Here is a 24,928-nt window from a genome sequence, read left to right as displayed (position 1 = left end):
AAAATTGAGATGAAAAAGTTATTTCGAACTTCGAATGCGTCATGATCGAAAAATTTGTAAGAAAATTACCCCGATCGAATATAAATGCAAATATAATATTACGGTTAGTCGAAATTTGGAGGGAAACATTGCCAGTAGAAACGACGCAGATCCGAATAAATGTTTACTCGAAGGTGACAATTGTATTTAAAATCAGTGCTTAATAATCGAAAATGTTGGCACGAAAACAAATAAATGGTCACTTTGAGAGAATTATATCGAAAAACGGAAACAGTTGTTACTCACGTAACAGCTTTACGAAGTAGCGATGCTCGTAGACGCTGCGACCGTTTCCCGCCAACGGAGAAGTGACTCGCATCGTTTACACTCACACCACAGAATAAATCGAAACGAAATATATCGGATACACGCGGCAAACGCGTGAATCGAATTTACACGTGTCAGCGAAAAATATTATTAAAAATTAATATCGCGAACACACTAGCAAAAAGAGAAACACGTTTAACACGTTCAAACCGACGCTCGCGTCACCCACGCCATCTTGATGATGAGATGGCGCTTCGGTAGCGGGGGTAACAGCTGAGTGGCGAGTGGAAGATCTGCGCAAGCGAATCACACGGCGAGACGTTCTGTCCTCCGTACTCGACCGGGTCCGTACTCGGCAGTAAACAGCTGGCGACGCGATGCGTCAGAGCAAGATGTCGAACGGGACTGCGCCAAGCTAGTTGCCCCTCTACTTTTTCACTGTCGGGTAACACGGTGCAAGAGCTTCGATAAAAGCGGACGACCGTTCGACGCATTCGCGTGTGTGAAATTTGGCAGCTAACGCGAAACGGACGAACAAGTAAACGCGATCGAATAAAATAAACGCGAGAATCCGCGGCGAAAGTGGAGTTTCTTTGTTCCGTGCTTCGATCTCTGCGCATAGGTTCCCGTGCGAGTGGCGCAGCACTGTTTGTTGTGGTCGGTACGTCACTCTCGGCGTATACACGGTTCGTCGCGATACAAAGCCAGATCCTGGCGTCCTGCTTGATCCGACGACGAATCGTTTCGTCCACGAACGATCCACGAAATATTAACCGCCGATCGTGTAGTGTCCCGTCAGTGTACGAACGCGGTTCGCGGAGAAAGGATCTCGCTAGCCTTTCGTGTACGCGCGAGTGCTTTGTTTTGACGAGCAGCTGATCCGAAAGTTCGGCGTCAGCCTGTCCTCCATATCGTTGCAACGGTGATTTCGAGCTTATTCGACGGGAAGACGCGTCCAAAGGGATCAGTGGTCGACGAAAAAGTTGGAGTACGCGACCGACCGATGCTCACGGAAGCAACAGTGCGATCGTCGGAACTGGACGGACCAACGACCACAACCTTTAGAATCGTTTTCTCGGTGTAACGCAATCTATCGAAGACGCGTTCGAGTGTCAGTTGTTTCCGAGGGAGCCTACCGTCGTGAAAATCAGATAACCGTCCTGTAAAACGACCCCGCGTTCCAGCGGATTATACCTCGCTTCTATAGTTTTACCGAGCCGACCAGTCTCGGCCTTTTCGACCGACGGACAATAGCTTCCCTTCCGAAAGGCTGTGTGCGGCTCGCTCGTTTTCTTAGTTACCAATGATCTCGTGATATTTTCGCTCGCTGAACAAGCTGAAGACTCGTGCGAAATTCAACGTAGACGCGTCGTTGACCGAAACGATTCGCGTTGCTCGTTTTTTTTTGCGACGAAAAGCTGGCCAAAGCCGGTGAGAGTTCGACGACGAACGACGGATTCGTGGCCGTGATCGATGCAGCATAAACCCGGGGGGGCCGTACTCGCCAGCTGTGGGAAACCAGGGGTACGGCCCCGATCGAGCTGACTTACAGGAGTCGAGCTGACGCGACAGAGGCTGCTCCTCGTCTTCTTCGGGTGTCGTGCAGGCTGAACTTCACCGGATGCCACTGGTGTTTCTCGATCGGCCTGGTCGTTTCCCTCTTGTCGCTGGACTCGAAGAAGCTTCACCGGCCCGAAGATGTTGTACATATTCCACGTGGACACCGGCACCACCATCACCTTCGACATCAAGTTGGCGCTGCAGACGTTAGTTTACCCTTCGTCTTTATTTTTTTATTTATCTATTTACTCATTTTTTTATTTATCGATAGCGGTCACTTTTTTAATAAGGTTATGAATCGAATTTCGAGTAGTTTCTGGACTTGTTTCGCGTTGCGTTCTTTTTTGTTTTGAACGTGTAAACTGTGTCAATTATTCTTATTATTATTTTTCACTTACGAAATTTAAAAGTATGTAAAATGGGGTACATTTAATTCGCACGAAGCAGTTAGGTTCGCAGGTATAGTACGGTCGCAAATTGTTCGGCAGAGGGAAAGCATTTTGAACAGCAGAAACAAAGTTTCAAGGAAACAGCTTAAATTTTGACGTCGTTTAGTTCCATGTAATTTCGTTCGATACCATTCAATTCCACTCGATACGATTTCATTCCACCAAATTCTGTTCTCACGCAATTTAATTCCGTGTGATTGAATTTCACGCGATTCAATTCGTTGCAGATACATTCGACGCGATTCAATTCTACACGTTCGCAGGAATTAAAGTGTTTTCGACACGGGTCAATTCTGTACAATACATGTAGTTCTATGTTGCGCGATCGAATGTGTCGTAACTCGACTCGATGCAGTCGATTTTTGTCCCGGATTATTCTGAAAAATGGTATAGTTAACACTTAATATCTTTAGTCCGAAGTGTAATTAACTTTGATCGCGTATGCCAGTTATCTGTAAGTATTTCTGTACACAAAGAAAGGAAACGTTCTATAGATTATGATTTCTATTTAAGAGCCATCGTCCGTTGCCTACCGCAATCGGTTATAATCGATCGCCATATACTTTCGCCTTTTGCTTCTTTATACCGCATCAAACAGAGCTTTATCCTCGTTTCTTTCGCGAACCACTCGAAACGAACGCTGTAATTGCTGCAACGCGGTACTCGCTCCGGTGCTTTTTTCGTTAGAAGAACGTAAGCCAGTTTTACCAGACGATTGTGCCGGCGAACAAAAACGATGGTACCCCTCGAGTTTGGCCTGATAAACCTTCAACGAGTCTCTATTTCGAATGTAGGACAACTTCGATCGTACGTCACGCGTATCGCACATTACGTTACGGAGATTTAATTATTCGAGCCGTGTTGTTCTCTGCTTAACCTTCCTCTATCGCTACACTATTCGCGAATGCACCTACGTTCAAAACAAAAATATTTACCATAGAATGCCCTGACCAATTACAACTTGGTATCGTTTGCATAATTGTAAAAAGTAAGTGACTGCGTCTCGAATGCGACGATTAGGACGATACGTTGTCGCGATATTACTTACTAATTGTTTACTTAATTAAAGCTTCGATCGTACTCCGTGTCAACACATTCTTGAGATATTGCTCGTCGAGAGATATACGCGTGCACATATTCCGTCTAGTTGACTCTGTTGTCCACTTGAAAACTCCCGTCTAGTTTGCTTCGAAGTTTGCGTCGAAATATCTACGAGTTTGCTTAGCTTTCGGTTACATTTGGGTCAGATTTGGATAAACGTCGATTCTAAATATACCTCTGTTCTCGTCAGTTCGGAAAGGAGCTTTAAAATACAAGCATCTAGTAGGTTTGGTCAGGTGCGAGTTGGGATAGGTTTCGGTTATTCGAACGTGTATCTTGCCGTTTGCAACTAATCCAACCCCGTACGTTTCCTAGTTCCCCTCTGTCCGCATTATTTCTGACATAATAAAGGCCCGCTCGATATTACGCCCAGATTAGACTCCCTCGTTAAACTCGTGCCGATAGTTATCGCACCAGCTCGCTGTGAAACTTACTTCCTTGCATGCGCGAACGGCAAATGTATTCTTTTCGCGAAAATTTGCCAGCGCATAAAATGCTCTCTCAGAAATACACCTGCTGATACGTATTATTTGAAATTAAAATTTTGCCTAGCATTAGATATCGATGTTGAATTTGGTAGAAACGAAATGTAAAACCGAATGAATGTAACGCGAATTTGAATGGGGAAAGAAATGTTATACCGAGTAAGAGGTGTATCGAAAGCGTAGGTCCTTGAGTTCGTGATCATAGTTCTTTAACCCTTTCACTCGAACGTTCGCGATAGTCGTACACTATTATTTCGTGTTTTCAGACCTTTAAGAGAAATCTCTTAAATTTTACACCTGTTTCTTACGATCGACGAGTTCGCGACAAACGAATCTCGATCATCTCCATCGTATTTTTTTGCATATCGCGTGGCTCGAGCACGTAACGTGTCCGCAACCATTGATCGATGCTTGTTCACGCGATTGGTCGTCGTTTGTCATTTAGCAACTGCTCGGAGTCGCGAGTATCGCGAACAACGACACGACGTGGAAGTGTCAAGGCTCTCCCGAAGGTGAACAAATTGCAAAACCGTTCACGGACGAACGTGGGCACGCAGCCTGCTCCACGAGCTTTCATTATGCTCCCTGAACAGACGCTCCTACGATCGGACCAGACGAGCGTGACAATCGTAGATTAACGAATCAGGCATCTTTTATTTCTCGATTTTCAGATTTACCATTTTACGAGACTTAAATTAGCTGAAACTGAGATTACTACATTTTCTGTAGCGACTATCTCGTAGCCACCGTGCTATGTCGTCGCCATTAGCAAACGTTGAGGACCCAGCAAAAAGAAAGCTAGTTAGAGTAGCGGCGCGACAGTGTTTGTTCGAAGTTTTGAGGGTGTTACACGGTGTTGCGTTTGCACGCGCGCAAAAGAATAAAAGCAACGGAGCAAAGGCGCCACCATGGATCGACACACATCGTTAATTGCCTCGACGAACGAGGTCGTTGACCGGCAGCCGCTATCTTAATGCACAAATATTGAAGGTATCCGCGAGTAGGGCGCCTTTTCTGCGCGTCGGATCGTTCAAGCTATTCCTCTGATGCTTACAAGGGCTTGGCTAAGCTCGTTCCAAGAACGCCAGAGATATAATCACGTATACACCGTCCGCAATGACACGAGCAACAACGGTTCGTTAAACGCGAAATTGCTAATGAAAAATGACTACCTAAATTGAAGAGGGTCACTGGAAAATATTACGAAAACTGATGGTCATGCAAGCGTTAACGCTCACAATCGATACATTAGCAATTCAGAACGTTATTCAGGTTTTTTAACATGTTACGTAAGAACGTAAATAAATGTAAATTGCGTTCAACTTTAAAATTTAATTAATTAATTAATAATTAGTTGGCAAGAATCGAGCCCGTTGCAACGTTCGGTGATTTCAGAATAATTTGCGTGAGTTACTCAATTTTATATCTAATTAAGCACCGCCTCGTCTTTAATAATTTATCGTATAAATGGGAAATTAACATGAACGTAATTCTCGAGTCTGAGAACACGATCGAATTTTCTAATCTTTTCGAATCGATCGAGTTTAGAAATTTCTGAACATCTCTAACGTTCGATTACCGAACGCGAAGTAACATATACGTGAATGTGCCCATCGCTCTATCCACTCAATTACTAAGTCTCCTTCGATTCGCCCCGAGCAACACACGTAAACAGCAGATCGTTTGCAAAGCGGAAAAAGATTCGGCTGAATGGTAATCTCGAGAGACCTGGATTCGATTGACTTTCTTTTCGCCAGCGAAGATACGGAGAAAACACATTCGATTTAGCCATCCGATGGTACGCGAACCGTAACGCTGTTTAATCGGAATAATGGAGATACACTTTATGTAGCATCGTAAAGGCGTGTTTCCTCGATTCCCGTGGATACGCCTATTCAGTTTTATTTTCCTAATTCGCGTTAACCTCGTTCCGTCCGAACTTTTCCCTCTCCGCTATCCGTACCGTTAACGTACCGCGTCCCCGTTCTTGCCCACAACACCGTCTTATATCGCCTCCGAATAAAAGTTATGTTCGTTCGTATCTGCACGTTTACGGAAACAGGTTTACGCGAACGAGACGCGAGCAATAGACGATGTAATTTCACCGTTTAGCCGTTTAGCAATTTACCCGAGTTATTCCGTCACGTGGACAACCACTTTTCTCCGAAACTATTCGGTCGCAGGGGTAGTTCGCCGTGAGAAAATCCGTGGATATTAAGAATCAAAGATGAATTGGTAATACAGTCAAGTTGATAACAGATACAGGGTCATAACGGGAGATGTACAAATTCGATCGAATGCAAAAAAAAGGAAACGATTCCCTTTAACGAGTGATAGATGTAGTATAAAGTCGGCCGAATAAAGTGTCCCGCTGCGTTGTCGCTCCGAGCGACACCCGCGGAGAGCTTCTTTTTGTAATTAATACGCGATGCTACTCACGTTGTCCTCGCATCGAACAAAGAGTTCTCCTTATCCGTTATTTAACCTTGCCGAGGGTGTTGATGACGTCTCGCTCGCACCGTTCCAGTTCCTTTTACGTTCAATTTATGGCCACCGTGTGTCCGTGGCGAGCCTGAGAAGAGCTTCGAGACGACTCGTAACAGCGAGCTGTGTAATAAAATTCATGCAACCTGCCCTCGTCGCGATAGCGATTGCAATTTCATCTATATACGATTCACTGTTTTTGACATCGTTGCATACATTCCGCGTGGTACGGTTTTACGAGATTAACTTTGCTGGGCTACAATTCTGTACAATGCATACAATTCGAATTGATTAAAAACGCTTCGATGTGCAGCACGTTATAATCCACACCCAACTGTACAATCGAATCCGGATCAAGTGCATTCGAGTTTTTTTTTTTAAGTACCCAAGTGTAAGGTAACCTACTTGCATTATATTCGCATCGAATTTCTATTTACCAAATGTCAAAGAACAAGAGAATCTTCTTAGAGATCGAAAGTAGGTTTCGATTAACCGTTCGGCCGTGGTTCGTTTTCCTTTCTTTTTCATCTTGTCCGTTCCCACTTTTCAACCTCGTTCCTTTCCACACGAATTACGGAAACGCGTCATCCGGCAATTACCGTGGCAAGAACCGGGTCGTACAGACCCGTAACCCGTCAGGTAACAGTGTTTTTCCGGACGCTGAAAGGTGGGTCCCTCGTGCTAGATTCTCCACGCAGAAGTCTTGCAAGTTTCCCCAATTACTCGTCGACTTTTGTTGGCTGTTCTTAAGAGCGGAGTCTCTGATACGGCTACAGATAATCTTGACCTTAATCACGGAATCGACGACGCTGAAGCTGTACAACTGTTACGGTTTATTGTACAATTTATCGTCCGGGCGGATCATTTTTCATATTAGTCGTCTGGTTCGCTTTCTGTGTCGGGGTAGATGTCCGAGAAATTTTAGAGATTTCGCGATATCAGGAATTCATTATTTTTATATGTATCGTGTACTGTTAATAAAAGAAAAGATGGTACCAGCGTCCTAACCAATGCTTTTTCACGTTTTTGTGCAGTGTCTCTCAGCTGAAGGAAGCGATCGAGAGGGAATGCGGCGTGGTAGCGGCTCACCAGGTGCTCTTGATGAGCGGAGGCGAAAGTCTGGAACCAAATGCTCGTGTGTGCTCTTACTCCGCTGGAACCGATACCAATCCGATCTATTTGTTCAGCAAGGCCGCAATTGAGAGCCAACTTCCACCCACGCCGAGTATAGACTACGGTTCCGGTGAGTGACGAACCTTTTCCACCTGTAAATTTCCTTAGCCTTACCCGTTCACGCTCTACTGTCTTCCATGCCGTTTCCTCGTACTTACGATCTTACGTTTCGTTTATTCGTATATCGATACGAACGCGAACCTGACCTTAGTCCTAATTTTCGTGCCTGGTACAACGGTTATTTTAGTCGCTTAATGCATCGTTCGACGAAATGTTACGCGCGTGATTGAACGAGTGTCTCGCGAGGAGTCGTTGCCGACAAGATTGCACGTTCTCGGCTTCGTTAACCGGGAATCGTGCCGGAAGGACACGGCTAATAACGATGCTTATCGGCCAGTGCAAAGAGACGGAAAAAAAGGAAGATGATATCAGCGGAAAGATAGCGATACTCGTGTGACAGTATGAGGCTAAAAGGTTGTCTTTGTGCTCTCGGTACCGTAAGCAGACACAATGCCAACATACTGCTACACATTTTCTGCGTTTATTTATTTTCTCGAATTGTATGTTACATTATTTACTTTTCTGATTTCTTGAAGGAGCTGGAGCAATTATTGGCAGTTATTCCAATATTAGAACAATTGGAAGAGTGCAGACTCGAAATCTTCTTGTTGCCATCTGAGTCAACGGCGTAAATCGAAGGAGCATCCTTTATTTCGAAACCTGTGAGAACTGGAAATCAGAGGTACGACGATCATTCGAAAGGCCGTCTACCTGCTGTTGACCCTCGAAATTTCTTTGTTCGAAACGAGTTTTCCTCGGCGTTGATCGAACGACGTTGCTCGTCCTTTTCAACGCACAAACCCTCGGGCGTGAACAACTCATTGGCCGAATCCTTTGTTCGTACAATATTACTCGATTGTTTCCCGCCGGTCGAGCAACGGGTCACGGGTTCAGACAAGAGTTTCAAATCGGCTAGAGACGATTAATCCTTATCAATATTTACCACTACCGCCAGCCGTGTTTAGTAAATATGCCACTTATCGATAAACCTTGTTACGTATCGATAGAAAAAGAGAGACTATATCATCGCGCATTAAGCCATGCGAAGTGCTAATCTGCCAGAGTGTTTTGGTTAAAATTTTGGGAATTGAGGACTTTTGATAAAAGTTGATAAAAGTTTGGCACGTTAACCCAGTGGTTTCGAAGGGTCGCGAAATCGATTGCAGCGCATGGAGCAGCGGTTGTTTCGCATTCGCTCGTTTTATCTGTAGTCGGTTGGCTCGGGTTATAACGCGGTAGTCGACGTTCCTGGAGGTAACGCGACCACAGACCACCGGTAACCCGTTGCGATGCTCCTCGCATCGACCGTTTCCACCGGTTACCGATGAAGTAACGATCAAGTTCGCTCTTATCGCCTTGCACTTTCGATTTTCCTGGCGAAACGAGCCGGTCGCATCGACCCACGATCAAGGACGTTCTCCATTTAATATGTAACAAGAAATATATCTGTTTCATCCGATGAAAAAGTGTATTAATAAATTATAAACCTATTGTTTTTTTAAACTGTGCATTAGGTTTTTTCCATCGATTTCCTTTAAAAGCCTGAGAAGATATTATTCTCTATTCGGAACGGTTAGTTCATTATTTTTGTTTGTCCCAGTAGACTTCCATTAGCACGTTTTCTATTATTTTTTCACAAAGGTATTACGAACGGTTGGAAAATCGGCGTAGTCGCGAGAAGAAGCAGGTTTCTCGTTTGGCCACGGTTCAGCTAATCGAACGACTCGGCTAATCCCGTAACGGTTCGTTTCTTATCGAGCATTTTGTCGATTCGTAGTCGAGAAAAAGAGACGGTGACGAGCGACGAAGCGCGGCTACTCGTTACGAACGATAGACGCAACAAGACTGACCCGCGCGAACGAACCTCGTGACTAACTTTGACACACTTCTTTTATCCGACTGATAACAATCTGCTCCTCTACAATCCGACGAGCGCTCGTCAATTGGTGTCTTCTTGGCGTTGATTTCTAGCCAAAACTGGGCCAATCTGGCTAAATTGCTTAACGCGACGAACGTCGGCTCAATTTCATCGAAGTAACGCGTTATTGGACCCCTGTACTTCTTCAGTGTCAACATTTGCCTACGACCCAAACGTGCACCCTATTTATCTAGATCCCCATGTACCATAATCCCAATACAAACGACCTTCTGGATCCCAATGTCCTAGATACCTGTATTCTCTAGATCCCTTAATTCTCTTAATCTCAAGGTCTCTAGATCAGACAGAACAGCCTTCGGTTTATTCCTCGTGTCACATGTTTAAAATTCCAGGAATCAATATATTGTTATTCTTGCGTGTTGGATGGATCTCGAGTGCAACTGCAAAAACTTGGTTTAAATCGAAAATATAAACGAACGTCCGAGTTTCTGTTGAGCTTCAAGGTAAACGCGATATCGCGTCTAAGGTAAAGAGGTGGAGTATTAGATAATTTTCCAACGTCTCTGCTTACGAGTGGAACGTCGAAGGCGTTATGTCGCGGATAACCCTGACTACAAAGGGTTAATTTCACTTTTGGGATAATTGACCTTCAAGCAGCGGAGTTAAATCGAATTAACGTACAGTTTCATAGAACGTATTGTTACATCTGGCTTTCTGACGGATCGCAAATTGACGACTGCGAGTTGCGTAACGAGGTTTCGCTCTATCAATCGAGAGTTGAACAAGGATATAATTAAAGAGCGCACGCTAGTAAGATTCCGGGAACCTCTTACATTGTTAATAAAATTCAATCGAATCGCAATAATTATTGTGGAAAATGCTGGCAGCTCGGTTCTCAATAGAACGTTAGAAAAAAGAACAACGTACGTTTCCACGATTTGTCAAACCAACAGATTTCTCTGTATTGCGTTCCCTCGAGATTATATCATTGTTTCACATACACTTACATCATTCTGCCTACAATAAATCTGACGTAACGGAAGATCTGCCAGGTTTTGAATTTTAGCGAGCACAGGTAGCCTGTTTCTGTCACTTTTTACGATCGTTACGTATCCGGCGCGGAACAAAGTTCGAATAACGCTACATAGATTTAAGTATCGCTTTATCATACTGTTTCTCGGTTCTTACGAGCCTTTACTTTTCTTCTTCGTTCGAACTAACGAAACTGGGACTTGAATGGATTTCTTTTCGTCGATAAATCGATCGTGTTTCCCGATGGATACGTCCGGAAAGTCGACGACGGCGGGACTTAGACTCCATACTTTGGACTCCGTACTCGAAACTTTTTCTCTAACTTAACGATTTTCCTTTCCATTGAATTTTCATTCCTACAATCGTCAAGATTGTTCGTAAACACGCGTATCAAGCTGACCCAGTTATTCCCTGCAACTAAAGATCATTACGTTCACCACTTTAATTATCTTTCATTTCAAAACTTCCTACCAAGAACATTATGCAACTCGTCGATTAAATCTCTCTCCTTTTCGCCGAGAAAACGTGCTAATAAACAGGTTCGGTTTTACCCGCATTGGAAACTGACAATGCGAGATCGATCCGACACCTATCGATAATCCTGGCTTTCCTTGACTTCACCATTTTCTCTAGCCGGGCAATTAACACGTTGAACGTCGCGGGAGGTCTCTGGTGACCACCGGTACGATAAACCGTTTCGGTTCGTCGTTTAACCCCCTTGCTGACACCGAAGATGCACACGTGCGCGTTCGACCGTTCTTAAATTCTATACTGGGTGCACATGCGAAGATCATTATCCTATAATTAAGTACTCGAGAAGATTAGATTGAAATTGTTCGAATAGAATTTATAACACGAAATAATAGGTGTGGAATTTTTTAACGACCGGTTATTATTCTTTTATACAGAAGATAATTTATGGCAATTTTCCCAGCCGCGAATCGTGTAACGTCCGTCAAAGTTCCACTTTTCTTATCCTTGATGTTCAATTCCATCGTCGCACCTGTTACATTGGCGGTGCAGCAAAAGAGAAACCATGGCTGTTCGAACGAATGCTCCGCGCCGGCCCGATCGTTCTATACATTTTGCCGCTTTGCTGACGCATCGTCGCGCATCGTATCGTCAGCTGACTGGAAAACGTCACGTAAGTGGCTTCTACTATCGATAGAACGTGAGACGACCGGGTCATCGAGTACTTGAACACACGCGGATCGTGATACGACTGGTTGGTCGCACGAGAGACCGCCTCTTCTGTCTTCTTCTTCTTCGACTTCGTTTCAATTCGAACACGTTTGCTGCACGTGCTGCTCCACACTCGTATACATAGATTGTCTCCTCTTATACTCTAACGTTTCACGTTTGTTCCAAGAATATTTCTCGTTTCTCCATGCGACCGAGATCGTTTCGCTCGTTCTGTTCTAGCGAATAATCGGCTCGTTATTAATCGGCGCGTTATATTTGATCGATTGCTCCTTTCCGAGAAGAGCGTTCGATCAAAACGGTCTTTGAGACTCTCAGATTTATGAATTTGCGGACTTTCAGAGAGTTCGAATGTTTCAGTTTGCGAGACTCTTTACGATCGTAAGGCTTTGTGAAATGCAAAATATATTTCGCAAGAGTGCGAGTATCCTCTGCTCGAGGGGTGCGTTTCTACGCTACGATGAAAATATAAAATCAAAATTGAAAGCAGCGAACAACAAAGCTGGTAAATCGATAAATGCTTTTGTATAACACGATGTTTGCGCGAAAACATATTTTTCTGCCGGCCCTGAGCATGAAAGGTGGCGAGGAGATTGTTAGAGGTTTCGAAAGAGGATGGTGGACAGTTGGGGCGTTGACGATAATCGTAGAGCAGATTTCTTTGTAACAATGAGCATCGTTGTGTGGAGAAAAGCGAGGAGAAATGGTATCGGGGTCTAAATAAAACCCGGCCGATTGGTTATCGACAGCTAAATAAAGAATATCGGTTCGGCTCGATGCCGAGTGCCAACGCGAAGGAGGCCTTTTATTAAGCGCTCTTCCTTGGCTTCCGATGCTCGGTTTCGCACCTCTGTATTCTGCGATTTGCCTTCGTTTATCGACACGTCGAATCGCGGACGTCTTTCCAGAGGAATGTCGGATGTTTTCGATGGATTTTTCCGTGAACCAACGCTGCAAACTTTTTTTCGTCGAACAAAAAATGTATAACTTAAACAAGAAATTACCTTTATGTTTGTCCGAGTGTTGTTTATGGGCAAAATACCGTGAGTAATATTGGTAGCGTAACGATTGTCGTTCGACGTTGATTGGCGCATAAATATTCGATGCGATTCCAAATAATTCTGATGACACACCATTAATATTTATTCGCGCGAGTTCTTAATATAAGCACCTTCTTTCATGAAGGAAAGAGATTTTTTTTTAAACGATAGCTGCTGAGCTTTTCATTTTTACCCTAAAATTGTCACTTTTAATCCCGTGAATTAAAGTGTTGGACGAAACAATGCGCACAAGTGAAACGCTCGGTTGGAATTAATATTCTTTCTTGGCGTTGGCACACCTCTTCTCTCTCCCTCTCTCGTCGAGCGCGCTTTTTTATCGAGCATATCAACGTCGTGAAAGTCCGCCTCGAAGTGGACCGCGGCTAGATACAAGGGTCGTGGAAAACCCAGCCTATCCGTTCTGAACGTTAACTCGACTAATGCCAGCAGAAATAATCGAAGAAAATATCTCCACTATCAATCATATACTATGAATGCAAGAATAAGACCAACTTCCGAGTTGTATTTTAATAAGTATGTATTATATTTGTTTTCGATCCTGTAGATTGATTGTACGGTTTCGAAGTGGATCGATCCACAAATTTTTGATTATTTGGAAATTCAGCGATGAGACGCTGCTGGCGCCTGGAAGTCGAAAAATCTGTCGCAGAGGTACTTTCTTGTAGACGTAGCTTCAACTTGGAGCCAACTCTTTGCACGAACAATTATGTTCCACGCTTTCGAGTCGTTTCGCGAACGAAGAAAATTTCTTGATCGAGCTAACAGCGCTGTCCGCTATCGCTGAAACAATCACGCCTATTTTCGTGCCTTTCTCTTTACCAACACCATTAACAAAGTTTCAGCGAGAAAGAATCTCATTCGGAGCTGTCATTTCGAAGTGACTTTACTTTACGTCGAAAGATGTATCCTCGGTATTCGCCTTATTTGTTCACTACGATATCTTTATTGCTTTGATCGGTTGACCGATTTTTGCAGAGTACGCAAAAATTGGTGTGATTTTCGAGTACGGATTCGTGGAAACACAATGTTGGAAACGACCCATAACGTCAACGTTGTTTTTGGCTACCAAAGCCATGCCGAGCAATTGATCGGAAAACCGGAAAAATTGGTTCATTCCTGTTGCACGACCCAGTTGGACCCCATATCGCACAAATCACTGTGCAGAAGCTACAGAAGTCGGAGTTGGAAGCTTTCCATTACCCATCATATTTACCAGACCTATTCCCCATCGACCACCACCGCTCTCGAAATTTGGCCAACTTCTTGGCGGGAAAATTCTTCGTTTCCCGACGGATCGTCGAAGGTCTTCTATAACGGCATAGAGAAACCACCGTTAAAATGGCAAAAGTGTATACATAACTCCTTGTACATAGTTCGACTAAAAATAAATGTTTATTGATCTTCGAAAAATGACAATTTATTCTCGAATAAATGACCAGTAGAATGACATTCTGTTTGTAAAGTTTTATATTTACAGTTAATGACCGCATACTTCGTCATCAAAGTTGATTGGACAAATGTTTGATAGTCGACAAATCCATCCACGTTTTCTAAATCGTCGAAGCAAGCAGCTTGAGTTTTTTGCTTTGAATCGCCATAGAATTGCGCGAGAAGAAGGTTAAGCAACAGACGGCTAATATTCCCACACAGACACACTCCACTTTCCTTTCTGTTTTCCCAACGTCCTGTCGGTGGTTACATAAAAGGACCAAACGAGGCCGACAGAGTCGATACACGGCTCGTATCGATTCTACTCCGTTGAAACGAGGGTGGTGATCAAGTGTATTCTCATCAGAGATACATCGTCGGACGAGGATTTTCACTTACGATTTTCACGCATCGTAATTCCTTATCGAACCATCGATTTGTCACGGTCAAGCGACTACGATGATTTCAGTAGGCGGCTGTTAAGCTTTTCTCCCAACATTTTTTCCTGCGTTTCATATTTTCTCGCGCCGCATTTCCGCGCTCTGCACCAACGTTATTTTCACGGTGACAGTAAATTGCGGCCAACAATTATGTCGCAGCTGTTTTTAGTACCATTTCCTTCTTCTTGCCGTTTCTCTGCATTCGATGGAATACTCCATCGCGAACGATCGAAAAGAATCATTGTTGCGCCTGCACTGTTCAGCAATGTTTGTTATTGGACCAAGAATAACTTGCGTAGAAGCTAGCAGATTTAAGAGAGCGGCTATTTCGAGAACGAAATTGGCCCGTGAAAATGAACATGCGAGGGAAACTTCGACGTTTGTTAGGTCTGTTGCGAGTTAAGCCACGGTTACGGTAGAAGCGCATTCTACTAAGCGAAGTGTAAATTTCTGTTGGAGCGATCATTACACATTATATTGTATATAATAAATAAATTCGAAGAACAGTTTGGAGCTATTTTAATGGGAAATTTTCCAGCGCAGAAAAGGCTTTTTATTTTCGATTTTGACGCGGCAGGGAAAATAAGGCTAGAGCGTACACGTGCGAGCACGCGAGAGTATCCGCTTGGAACACGTGCATCGGACAGAGAGCGAGTCTAGCGGTGCCAGGTTGTCTGCTTCGAATTTAATGCCGTATCATTCCTCGTCACGCGTATTCTTGCCACGCGAGGGAATATACTGGGGAATGGAAGAGAATGGAAAAATGAGGAGAATGCTGCTTCCATTAGTCTACGATTATGGCGGAAGTGTTTTCTAACCAATCAAACAAATAAATTCTTGCGAGAGAGTGGTCACAACGCATGCGTTTTCTGATATATTTCAAAATTCCATTTCATTTCCTTACGATTAGATCACTGTTCTGAAGGGTCTATATTTCTTTGCGCATCGAAACGCGATGCGTCTACGATTCAGCCGCGATCGAGCAAGAAACGCGAATCCCGATAGCGAAATACGTGTAGCGGTTCGTTGAACCGCGAGATTTATTAACATGCCACGACTCGCCAGCGATCTTTTTTATCGGGACATTTACGAGCAGATATCAAGCGTCGTATCGTGCGGCTGGTTTCGTGAAACGTACGGAGATACGAGCGAATAACACGGTAAATAGCATTAGCTTCGTGAGGACAGTCTCGTAGCACGTGTTTACGAAAAGATTCGCGGGTTCACGGTATTCGTTTGATCCGACAAGAATTTCGAGCTCGACGTATCGGTACCTAGAAGCTAAATAAGTAAGTCCTCGATATCTGGGTGGCTGTCACCGTGTCGTATCAAGAATTTCGGATGCTACTCATAAATCCCAAAATCTTCGGATCCGTAAATATGAATAGATCTTTGAATGTCCGTAGACGAATGTCGTGATAAGATCTATGCGTCGAACGCGTGTAAAGTCGAATGGATTTTACGTATTCGCACAATCCGTACAAGTGCATAACCAGGCAAGGTTTTTGTCATTCGGCACGGGTCTCGTGGAACCCGCGACTGCTCTCTTTCTCGTAGCCAAGGTTCTAGCCTAAGCTGTTGGCACCCCAGCGTGAAACGCAAAACCAATAATATACAAGGTTTCAACGGGGTGGCGGGCTGCATCCGTTGAAATACGCGGTACGACTCGAGTCTTCTTCTTTGAAACATTACGAAGAAACGGGCACAGGAATCGGAGTACTCTCGGGACGAATCATTATCATCCGTTAGATGAGGAGCGATCGAGAACCATGAGATCCGAATAGGAAACCCTCGTGTTACTAGAATAAACCCTCAAGGCTGGGACCCGGTCCAAGTGTTTGATATATCGTGCCTATACGTCATACACTAGAGCTCTGCGTATTCGTTGCATTCACGATTCTTTGTCGATGGACGATCATCGTTTGAAAAGTATTCGTTCGAAAAGACGACGCTTTATATCACATATTACATATATGTATATGTATATGCATCCGTTGGCGAAAGAACGTACTGCAGTTTGTTTTCACGAAACGATATTCTCGACGATTACGTTTGTTTTGCGACGAAGCAGAGGCGTTTCGATCGGAAAAACGTGGCAAAAGTCACGAGTTTCGCTAGCCGCCAGGAGGCAACTTTTAATTTATGCCTTTTTAACGATGTGCGTGGTTGAACCGTGGGTCATCGAAAAAATAGCGTGGACGGAGATGACTCACCGAGGTGTTGTCTATGTGCTTCCTTAATTATCATATTCTCGATTAAAAACACTCGTGAAATAATATATTTTTTCCGTGTTCTTTGAGAAACAATTTTGCGCCATTGGGCTGCAGGTGAGACGGGACTAGGTCAAATTTCAAAACGCCGACATTCGAGAATGTAAAAATTGCAGATTTTCGTAGCGATAGAACGGTCGGTGATCTAACGATCGAATGTGCAGCAATATCACGCGGGGCAGTATAACGCGACAAAGAAATAAAACGAATTCGTTCCTTTTGAAAGGCAGTTCGCAGAAAGTTATAGATAGCTATCTTTTTGTACGGTTCGAGCGAGTTTTAGATATCTGATCGCGTGCCCCATAGAGCTGTTTCAATCCCTTCATTCATGCGTGCACGCGGTTCGATCTAGGCGTTTGCCAATGGCTTTCGTTGGCCACGAACGGACACGGATCATCAGTCGAGGACTGTCTCGAATGAAAGAGCATTCGCAATCGTCTCTGGCACGACGAGGGGATCATAGCGTGACCCATTAACCCTTTAACTAGTCCCAATGAAACGTGACATTAGAAATGGCGCTCCGTTTAACTGGTTTTATCGGATAGACTAATATCCGATTATCTGGATATTCACGGATGAATCAGCCGCATAATTTTAAGCCGGAATTTTAACGAAAGGTTGCAAATACCGTGATAAGAATTTATTTACGGCCACGAAGCCGAGCGACGAGTCTCCGAACGCTTTAAAAAATATCGAATTAACGCGATAAAATGGAAATGCTGCTCGAACTGTAGAATATCTTTATTCTTTCGTATTATACGTGTTGTTCGTATGATGTAACGCGATTGCGTTTTACTAAAATGAATACGGAAAATGAAAGTTTTAAAATTGATATCGTGATTGATATTCCCAGAATACGCTTCGGGCTACGTGCTTATTCGAACGATGTTTTTGCTGTCGGTTGTTTGCATGAACACGTAACCGCGTAATTTGGTAAAACGAGCGACAGGAGATAATTTTGTTGATAAACGAAAAATAAAAACAAACTAGTGACTATCTGGGATTCCTGTAATCGTTTATTTTAAACGCAACATTTACGAGACGTTGTACACGCACGTTTCCAAGATTCGGGTGTAACTGGGCCGAAAAGCAGAGACTTATGCGCTAAATAGAACTGTCGTGCGTCGCCGACTCTTCGCACGGGTTGCCGATCGCGCGTTGCAATCGTTTCTTTTCCTTTTTTCCGAACGTAACGCAGTTTCTGTCGCGAAACGATTGTTTGCAACGCACAGAACGTATAATTAGAAAAGGAGAGCATTAGTCCAAGTTAAGATATTCTCGGAATTCAGTGTCGTGCCGTGAAATTCTTGGCCCCTGTTTGCCAGGTTCACCGTGCGATGCGCCGGAAGCTTGTGCAACTGCACGATTAAAAAGAGGTCACCGTCGCTATATGCAGTACACGAAACGCGAGCGAATTTTCATCATCTTCGCTACCGTCCCTCGATTGTGTAATCTCTGCGGTTAGATAGATTAGGAGAATATCAATTCTTCAGTGTTTTTAGCCAATTAGAATAGCGATAATCTTTATCGCGGTCTGCAAAATCTTTTAATTCCGAGATCCCCAAATGCGCGTATCACTGGTATATCTCTAGTATTCGTAACGACATTAATGTTAATAATATTAATCGAGCGTGACGAGAATTTTGCAACGAGCGCGTTATACAACATTCCTGTTTGGAATCTGCACATTTGAAATATGCATATCCCTAGCGGTCAACTCGAACGGATCTGGGGATCGAGACGTTGCGGCGTCTGTTCTTTCCGCATGGACATAATAACATGCATAAGTCGACGGTGAAGCTGTATTCTCCTCGTCGCGAATAAATCATCGACACGCTTCCGCTTTCTGGTTTCTTCTCCATTCCCCTTCTATCGCGTTGTCGCGAATGCTGATAGAGCGATTCGAGGTCGATTAACGAATCGAACATTGCGTCCTATTAACGCGAGTTAACACCTGGCCGAGTCTTAACGGAGTCCTCTCTGTGTTTTTATCGTCGCAAATTCGTTGTTTGTGCTTCGGGCCATCGAATCACTCTCCCCCATTCTTTCTCGCCCCAACGATCTCCCAAACGTTGTTTGTTTTTCAAGGTAATTCGAAGGAAAATGAAAACGTGGACGAAGCAACGTTGCATAAAATCGATACATTGTCCGTCGGTCGAGCAACCTACACTTTAGCCTCGATTTACTCTTCTGGCCTCTCTGCTGTGCTACACGCTCCCCTTTTTATCGCCGATCACCCCGGGAGTGGACACTTTTCTTGCGGAAATTTTGATCAAACGACTCAACAGCCTTTCTGAAACGGCTTTTATTTAATATTTCGCGTATTTTGTGTACCATTCATATCTTGCAAGAAGCGTCGTTCGAGAGAACACTACAGGTTCTCGCTACACCGAACGCGTTAATGGTCCAAAATCTGTTTCGGTAGCTGGTGTCGTAATCGTTCTAAACGCTGACCCTTGTATCGACAGTGCCGTCGACAGAAATCTAGTCGCCTCGTGCACTCGCGAGCGGGAAGCGCGGTTAATTTGTCTGTACGGTCCGCGAATCCATTCAAGCTATGACGTAAAGGTGCTGAAACGGTGCGAGCCGTGCCCGCGACCTTGAGTTTTCATCGCGTGCCAAGATTACGCTGGCAAAGTTCGTATCGATCAATTATATACCTGCCGCTTAGCCGCGACCGCTCGATCGACACCTTTCCACTGGCCTGCTATCGATCGCGAAGAGGCTCGTCTTTTCAGAGGTCGATCAACTTGGTTCCTCCTCGAATCCGAACGTCTATCCCCGTTTCGTGAAACCGTTACCGTTCGGACCTAACTTCTTACTTGAAATTGTTTCGAAGGTTCTGAGAACATGAACCTTGGGAAAGTGCGATTGCTGTTCCAGTACGCTTCAGCGACTTTACAACTTCCCAAAGATCTTCGTCGCTTTGAAACATGTACTATTACGCGATTAGACCCGAAGGCGTTAACCTTAAGCGCTAAAGACTTAGTACGAAGGAAAAACCGAAAAGAAGTCGAAGACGATATTCGTAACTCGTCATCGATGTAACAGGCGAACGGTCGTGTTGCAGATGTCGATCTCCAAAGTCAAATCGATGCGTCGTTGGCGATGCCAGCCACGTACCAGACCCTCGTTGCCCGGGCCCAATTGGCTCAACAATGCTGCGGACTGGCTCGGGAGCAGACCAGGATTTGCGAGAGGTTGGTGCACGATCAACACCTTCAGCAACAGGGCTGGGCGGCGGTGGTGGCGAATCTGGAGGACATCACTCAAATGTTCCAGTCGCGATCAGATCTCCTGCATCAGAGTTTCGCCGTCTACCTCTCGGAGAGGCAACAACACATGGAACTGATCCAAAAGTAAGTATCTTCCGTAGGATCGATAACAACGACAACGTCCAGGAAAAGTCGTTACATTTTTCGTTTCTTACTGTAGTTTCAACGCGGATCTGGGCACGTTAGCAAAAATACCCATCCTGCCTGCGTTACGTGCTCAAGCCGAGGGTCTCTTGAGTCCGGACGACCAACCGACTCAACCCGAAAAGGACTCCGAAGGCAAGGACGAGGTGTTGAGCTTGCTTCGATGGATCTCGGCGAAGGACAATCAGAGCAGTCTGGAGCAGGTGGCAGAGCAGTGCTCGAGGGGCTTGGAGCAGTTCGACGAGAGGGTGATGGAGGCTTTGAAGGCCGAGGTGAACGCGGCCATCGACAGCGCGAACAAGCAGGATATGAAGGAGATTAAGGGCCTCGGCGAACGGTTATTCGCTCTGGAGCAATTGATGGTGCAGACGAAGAAGTTGGTCCACGAGCAAGGGGAGCTGGCCCAGGGTTTCCTCCAGAATCAGAGTCGAGCGAATAACTTGGGCGACGCCAGCGTGTTGCCCGACCTCTGCACCTCGCATAGACGCCAACTACTCGTTATGCTGCAGAACCACAACCAGCTTCGAGACATTCGACGCAGATGCACCAAAGCGAAGGAGGAGCTGTCGGTGAACATCTACCATCGCCTCAAGTGGATCATGTACGTGGAGAACAAGATGATGGAGGTGGACAGCAAGCTGGTGATCTACCACGAGAGTCTGAAGCGTTTACGACGACATCTGGAAGTGCTGCAACAGATCCACCTCGCGCCTCAGATGTACATGAACGCGGTGGCCGAGGTGGTTCGAAGGCGCACCTTCTCTCAGGCGTTCCTCGTTTGGGCCAGCAATCTCGCCTGCCAATTGCTGACCGTCCACAGCGAGGAACTGGCTCGCAGAAGGGAATTCCAGAGCAAGTTCGGTGGCCATTTCTTGAACACCCTGTTCCCGGGCCTCGAGGATACTCCGCCTCCTTTTGCCACGCAAGCACCGTCTGTCTTCGACAGCGACTTACCGAAGGTACGCTTGATCGTGTTCTTGAAATCCGTGCGGTTTTTGCAACCAATTGTTGTTACAGTTGACGGTGAACGACATGGAATCTCTGAGATCGCAGCTACCTGACCTGGCGCTCACCGTCTCATCGCCGGATCTGAACAGCATCACGCAGTTCTTCTTGTCTAGGAGCCTTACCGAGGCCAACACGGAGGGTACCAAGGACAAGGATAACGCTTCCATGCGCGTCGACGAGACCAGCAAGGAGCAGGATCGAGCGAGGGCTCCGACGTTGTCTGACAGGTAGCCGAGATGAGATTATTGTTGGTCGGAAGAAGCGCACCGCTCTATAACTTAATAATTGTTGGTTTTACGTTGTTACAGGGGTGATTTCGAATCGGAGACGGATACGGAGGAGTTCGAGAAGATCAGTCAGGGCGCCACAGACTCCAAGCCGGAGTCGTTCGATGGCGCGAAGCAAGTGCGACAGAAGCAATTGGAGGTTGGTGCCTCGCGAAGCGTGTCCCCTGCATCCTCCACCTCGACTAACGTATCCCCGCTTAATTCGAAAGTCGTGGACCCGACGAGCCGGTCATCCTCTTCGAGTGAGCCTGGATCCTCCTTCCATTTCCCTAGTATGTCCGTCAGCGAGCGTCCTGCTCAGCTGAGCCCGCTCACCGAATGCGTCGAGAACGGCGAGTCGAGCTATTTGCTTCGTCACGGCAACAACTGTCTTCCCAAGTATCGGGACTTACCGGAATCCTCCACTCCCATGTCCGAGGAGTCCAACTCCCTCAGTCCCAATCTTCCTTCCTCGACACGGTCCGTGATGTGCGACGGCCAGCAGCAGCAACAGCAACGCCATCAGCTATCGGGCAGTGGCGGTAGCAGTCCTTCCGTTGGAATAGGCGCTACCGACTTCATGGCCACTGAATTTTACATGGACGAGTCACTGCCGAGCAGTCTCAGCGAGCATCCTGCAGACGGCCAACATCAGGCCATCGTTTCCCTTCTCCAGGTACTGGACGACTTACAGCTCGCTAACAGACCTTGTAGTCGTAGCCGTAACCGTTCCACTACCGACAGTATATCTCTACCTGCCCTACGATGGTACATTGTTCGTTTCGGTTTGAACCCGCTCTTGATTCGTGTATCCGCATATCCTGCAGCTTCGAGTCAATTCGTCATTTTTTCTCTTCACCCGTCACCTCTCCTCTTTGTGGTTTCTAGGTACTTTCGTTGTCGTTGTCCCTGTATATTCGCTATTAGCGCTGACTTCTGTGTAATCGTTGAAACACGCGGGTATGTATCTGTGTTGCCTGCCTGTTACCGAATTTTCATTCGTTTGAATCTGTTCTTTCTGTCCTGTCCGTTCTAGAGTAGTGCTTGTCAGTGTCCGTTTAATCGTTACCGCATCCCGCGTGGTTTCTCGTTTGCGAATGCGTGTGTTTTAATTTTTGTTTACAGGATAGCTGCCGTCGCACTCGATACCTCCCGTTCTCCGTGCCCTAAGTTACATTTCCCGAGATACTCGGATCACGAGAGTTCGTTTTTCAGAAATAGATCAATCTAACCGAGACTGTTTTTTGCTACATCATCGTCGCGCACATCTTTGGGATTTTCTTCTTTATCACACTTTATCTCCTTCCTAATTCTCGACCGACAGATCAGTTGTTCCTTCGCGCCTGAACCAGTTTGTTCGCGAACGACAGTATGACTGAGGTGTGTCTGACGGTAAAACGTTTCAGGAGAATCTTGGCAACACGCGCGAGGAAGTGGAGAGGCTCCGCTCAATCCTGAAGACGATGAAAGCAGTGGTGAACGAGACGTTGACGTCGGTTCGTCAGGAGTTGGCCGTGCTGAGGGATCGATCGGACGAGGAGAAGGCCGGCTTCTTCAAGATGACGGAACAAGTCCGCGACGCCCTGTCCCTGTACTCGCGCGAATGTGATCGTCGTCTTCGAGAACGCGAGCAGGAGCTTACCGTAGACCACGAACTCGAATTGGCCGATGTGAAGAAGTTAATACAGAACCGAGAAGAAGAGATTTGCGGCTTGAAACGTAGTCTGCTGGACAAAGAAACCGAACTGGCGGAACACGAGCGTCTAGTCGCGACGATGCGGCAGAAATTAGAGACCGAGCAAGCCGAGATGAGGAACCTGCAAACGCGTCTGCACCGTCAGCTCGAGGATGCGTTGGATCAGGCTCGAACGGAGAAGGAAGCCGCGGTGAAGGAGGCGAACGACGAGAGGTTCTTGGAGATTGCCTCCTTGACAAACTCCCTGACGCAGTGTCAGACGCGGATCCAAGAGCTGGAGGAAAGTTTGAATACGGCGCGCAACGATCAACAAAGGCTGGTGAAGGAGGCTACCGACAAGCTGCAGTTGGAATGCAAAATCGAACTGGACAACATCAGAAGTCGGTTCAAGCTAATGGCCGCGTCTACCATGGAGAGGAGTCCAAGCGACAGCAGCCTCGAGAAGATCGAGGTAAGTGTAATCCCTGTGCGATGGTTACGACTGCATCGGTTCGCGATTTTAAATTCTCGTCTTGCATTCCAGAGACCGGAAGTGATCGAACTGGCCAACCGCATAATGGCCCAGGAGAAGGACATGAAGCTAGAAAAGTCGGTTGCTATATGTACAGCCATCGAGAAGGAGCGGGCAGATTGCGTGGCGAAGTTCGATCACGAATTGCGAGTAGCCAGACAGATTGTCGAGGAACGAGATAGGGAAATGGAGATGTATCGAATGAGAGAGATTGCGTACGCTGAAAAGTGTAAACGCTATAAGAACACCATCAGACGACTGATCAAGTCCGAAAACTTCAACAACATCCTAGTAGATAGCGAATTGCTCAAGGAGCATGGCGAGGAACGGTTGGAAATGAGTCAGAGCAATCTCGAAGAAGTCGCGAAGAGCGTGGAAACGGATAAGGACGAGGTGGAAGTATCCGAGTCGAAGAAGGTGCGCCTAGAAGCGAGCAACGACGCGAGCTGCCTATCCAGGAGACTGGAGCTGCTGGAGAACGACAACAAGAGATTGAACGCGGAACTGCAATCGCTTCGAGAGAGCAAAGAATCTGCGGAAACAAAAATAGAGTCGTTGAAAGCGGACAAGCAACGCTTGGAGATCGAGCTGATGAAAGAACGATCCAGAAGAAGCTTCGTCACCACTGCTGATTCGACCGAAGCTCGCGAGAAGGAAATGAATGCTTCCGTGGCCATGGTTTCCGAGGCAACGTCGAGTCAAGATGCTACCAGTAGTCCTTTACAGTTCCGCGGATTCACTTGTACCAGCTGTGTGTACTGCTTCTGGCAAATGCAGAAAAAGATCGAGAAAACTGCGGGAACGCTAGCGGAGGAGGGTCGTATCACTGTCTCTACTTGCAATCCTGGAGACATCGTCTTGGTTTGTTGGAACCCGGCTCACAAAAAGTATATGCTGTATCAAGAGTCCTCGATGCACTATTTTCTCAATTCGGAGTGCATAAGTACCTTGAAGCTGAAAATGCGCTCGGACGGGACCCCGAAGAAGCTCCACATCATTGCCGAGGTTATCGACAAGCAGTACTGTCAAGCAAGGAAGGTAAGATTTAAATTAGGTCGATTAATAAATGGGGCTAAGCCGGGCTAATTTAACGTTCTTGT

At 45.8% G+C, this 24,928-nt stretch overlaps 2 protein-coding genes and 1 long non-coding RNA gene across 4 annotated transcripts in view; 1 reads left to right on the top strand and 2 right to left on the bottom strand.

Annotated features, from left to right (window-relative positions):
- Nucleotides 1–457, bottom strand: part of LOC100881070 (uncharacterized) — a 99,990-nt gene extending 99,533 nt beyond the window's left edge. Inside the window, exon 1 of the mRNA XM_012295785.2 lies at nt 286–457. The gene's annotated coding sequence lies outside the window, so the exon portion shown is untranslated. The remainder of the gene's footprint in view (nt 1–285) is intronic.
- A 203-nt stretch (nt 458–660) lies between these two features.
- The window catches only part of Atg17 (autophagy-related 17), a 30,035-nt gene continuing 5,767 nt past the window's right edge, over nt 661–24,928 (top strand). The window contains exons 1-8 of one of the 2 annotated variants that reach the window (XM_003707762.3): nt 661–2,072; nt 7,420–7,628; nt 19,999–20,287; nt 20,364–21,306; nt 21,365–21,582; nt 21,664–22,297; nt 23,028–23,768; nt 23,841–24,866. In XM_003707762.3, coding sequence (XP_003707810.1) covers nt 2,005–2,072; nt 7,420–7,628; nt 19,999–20,287; nt 20,364–21,306; nt 21,365–21,582; nt 21,664–22,297; nt 23,028–23,768; nt 23,841–24,866 — 4,128 coding nt within the window. In that variant the 5' untranslated portion in view covers nt 661–2,004. The remainder of the gene's footprint in view (nt 2,073–7,419; nt 7,629–19,998; nt 20,288–20,363; nt 21,307–21,364; nt 21,583–21,663; nt 22,298–23,027; nt 23,769–23,840; nt 24,867–24,928) is intronic. The other variant, XM_012295793.2, reaches the window with a different exon arrangement.
- LOC143265380 (uncharacterized) lies at nt 7,987–13,115 on the bottom strand. Its single transcript, XR_013039851.1, has 2 exons — nt 12,734–13,115; nt 7,987–12,184 (listed from the first exon to the last, which is right to left on the bottom strand). It is a non-coding gene; the product is annotated as an uncharacterized LOC143265380 (long non-coding RNA).

Source organism: Megachile rotundata, chromosome 11, assembly GCF_050947335.1.
Source record: "Megachile rotundata isolate GNS110a chromosome 11, iyMegRotu1, whole genome shotgun sequence".
NCBI lineage: Eukaryota > Metazoa > Arthropoda > Insecta > Hymenoptera > Megachilidae > Megachile > Megachile rotundata.
This window is presented reverse-complemented; position numbering and strand designations above follow the sequence as displayed.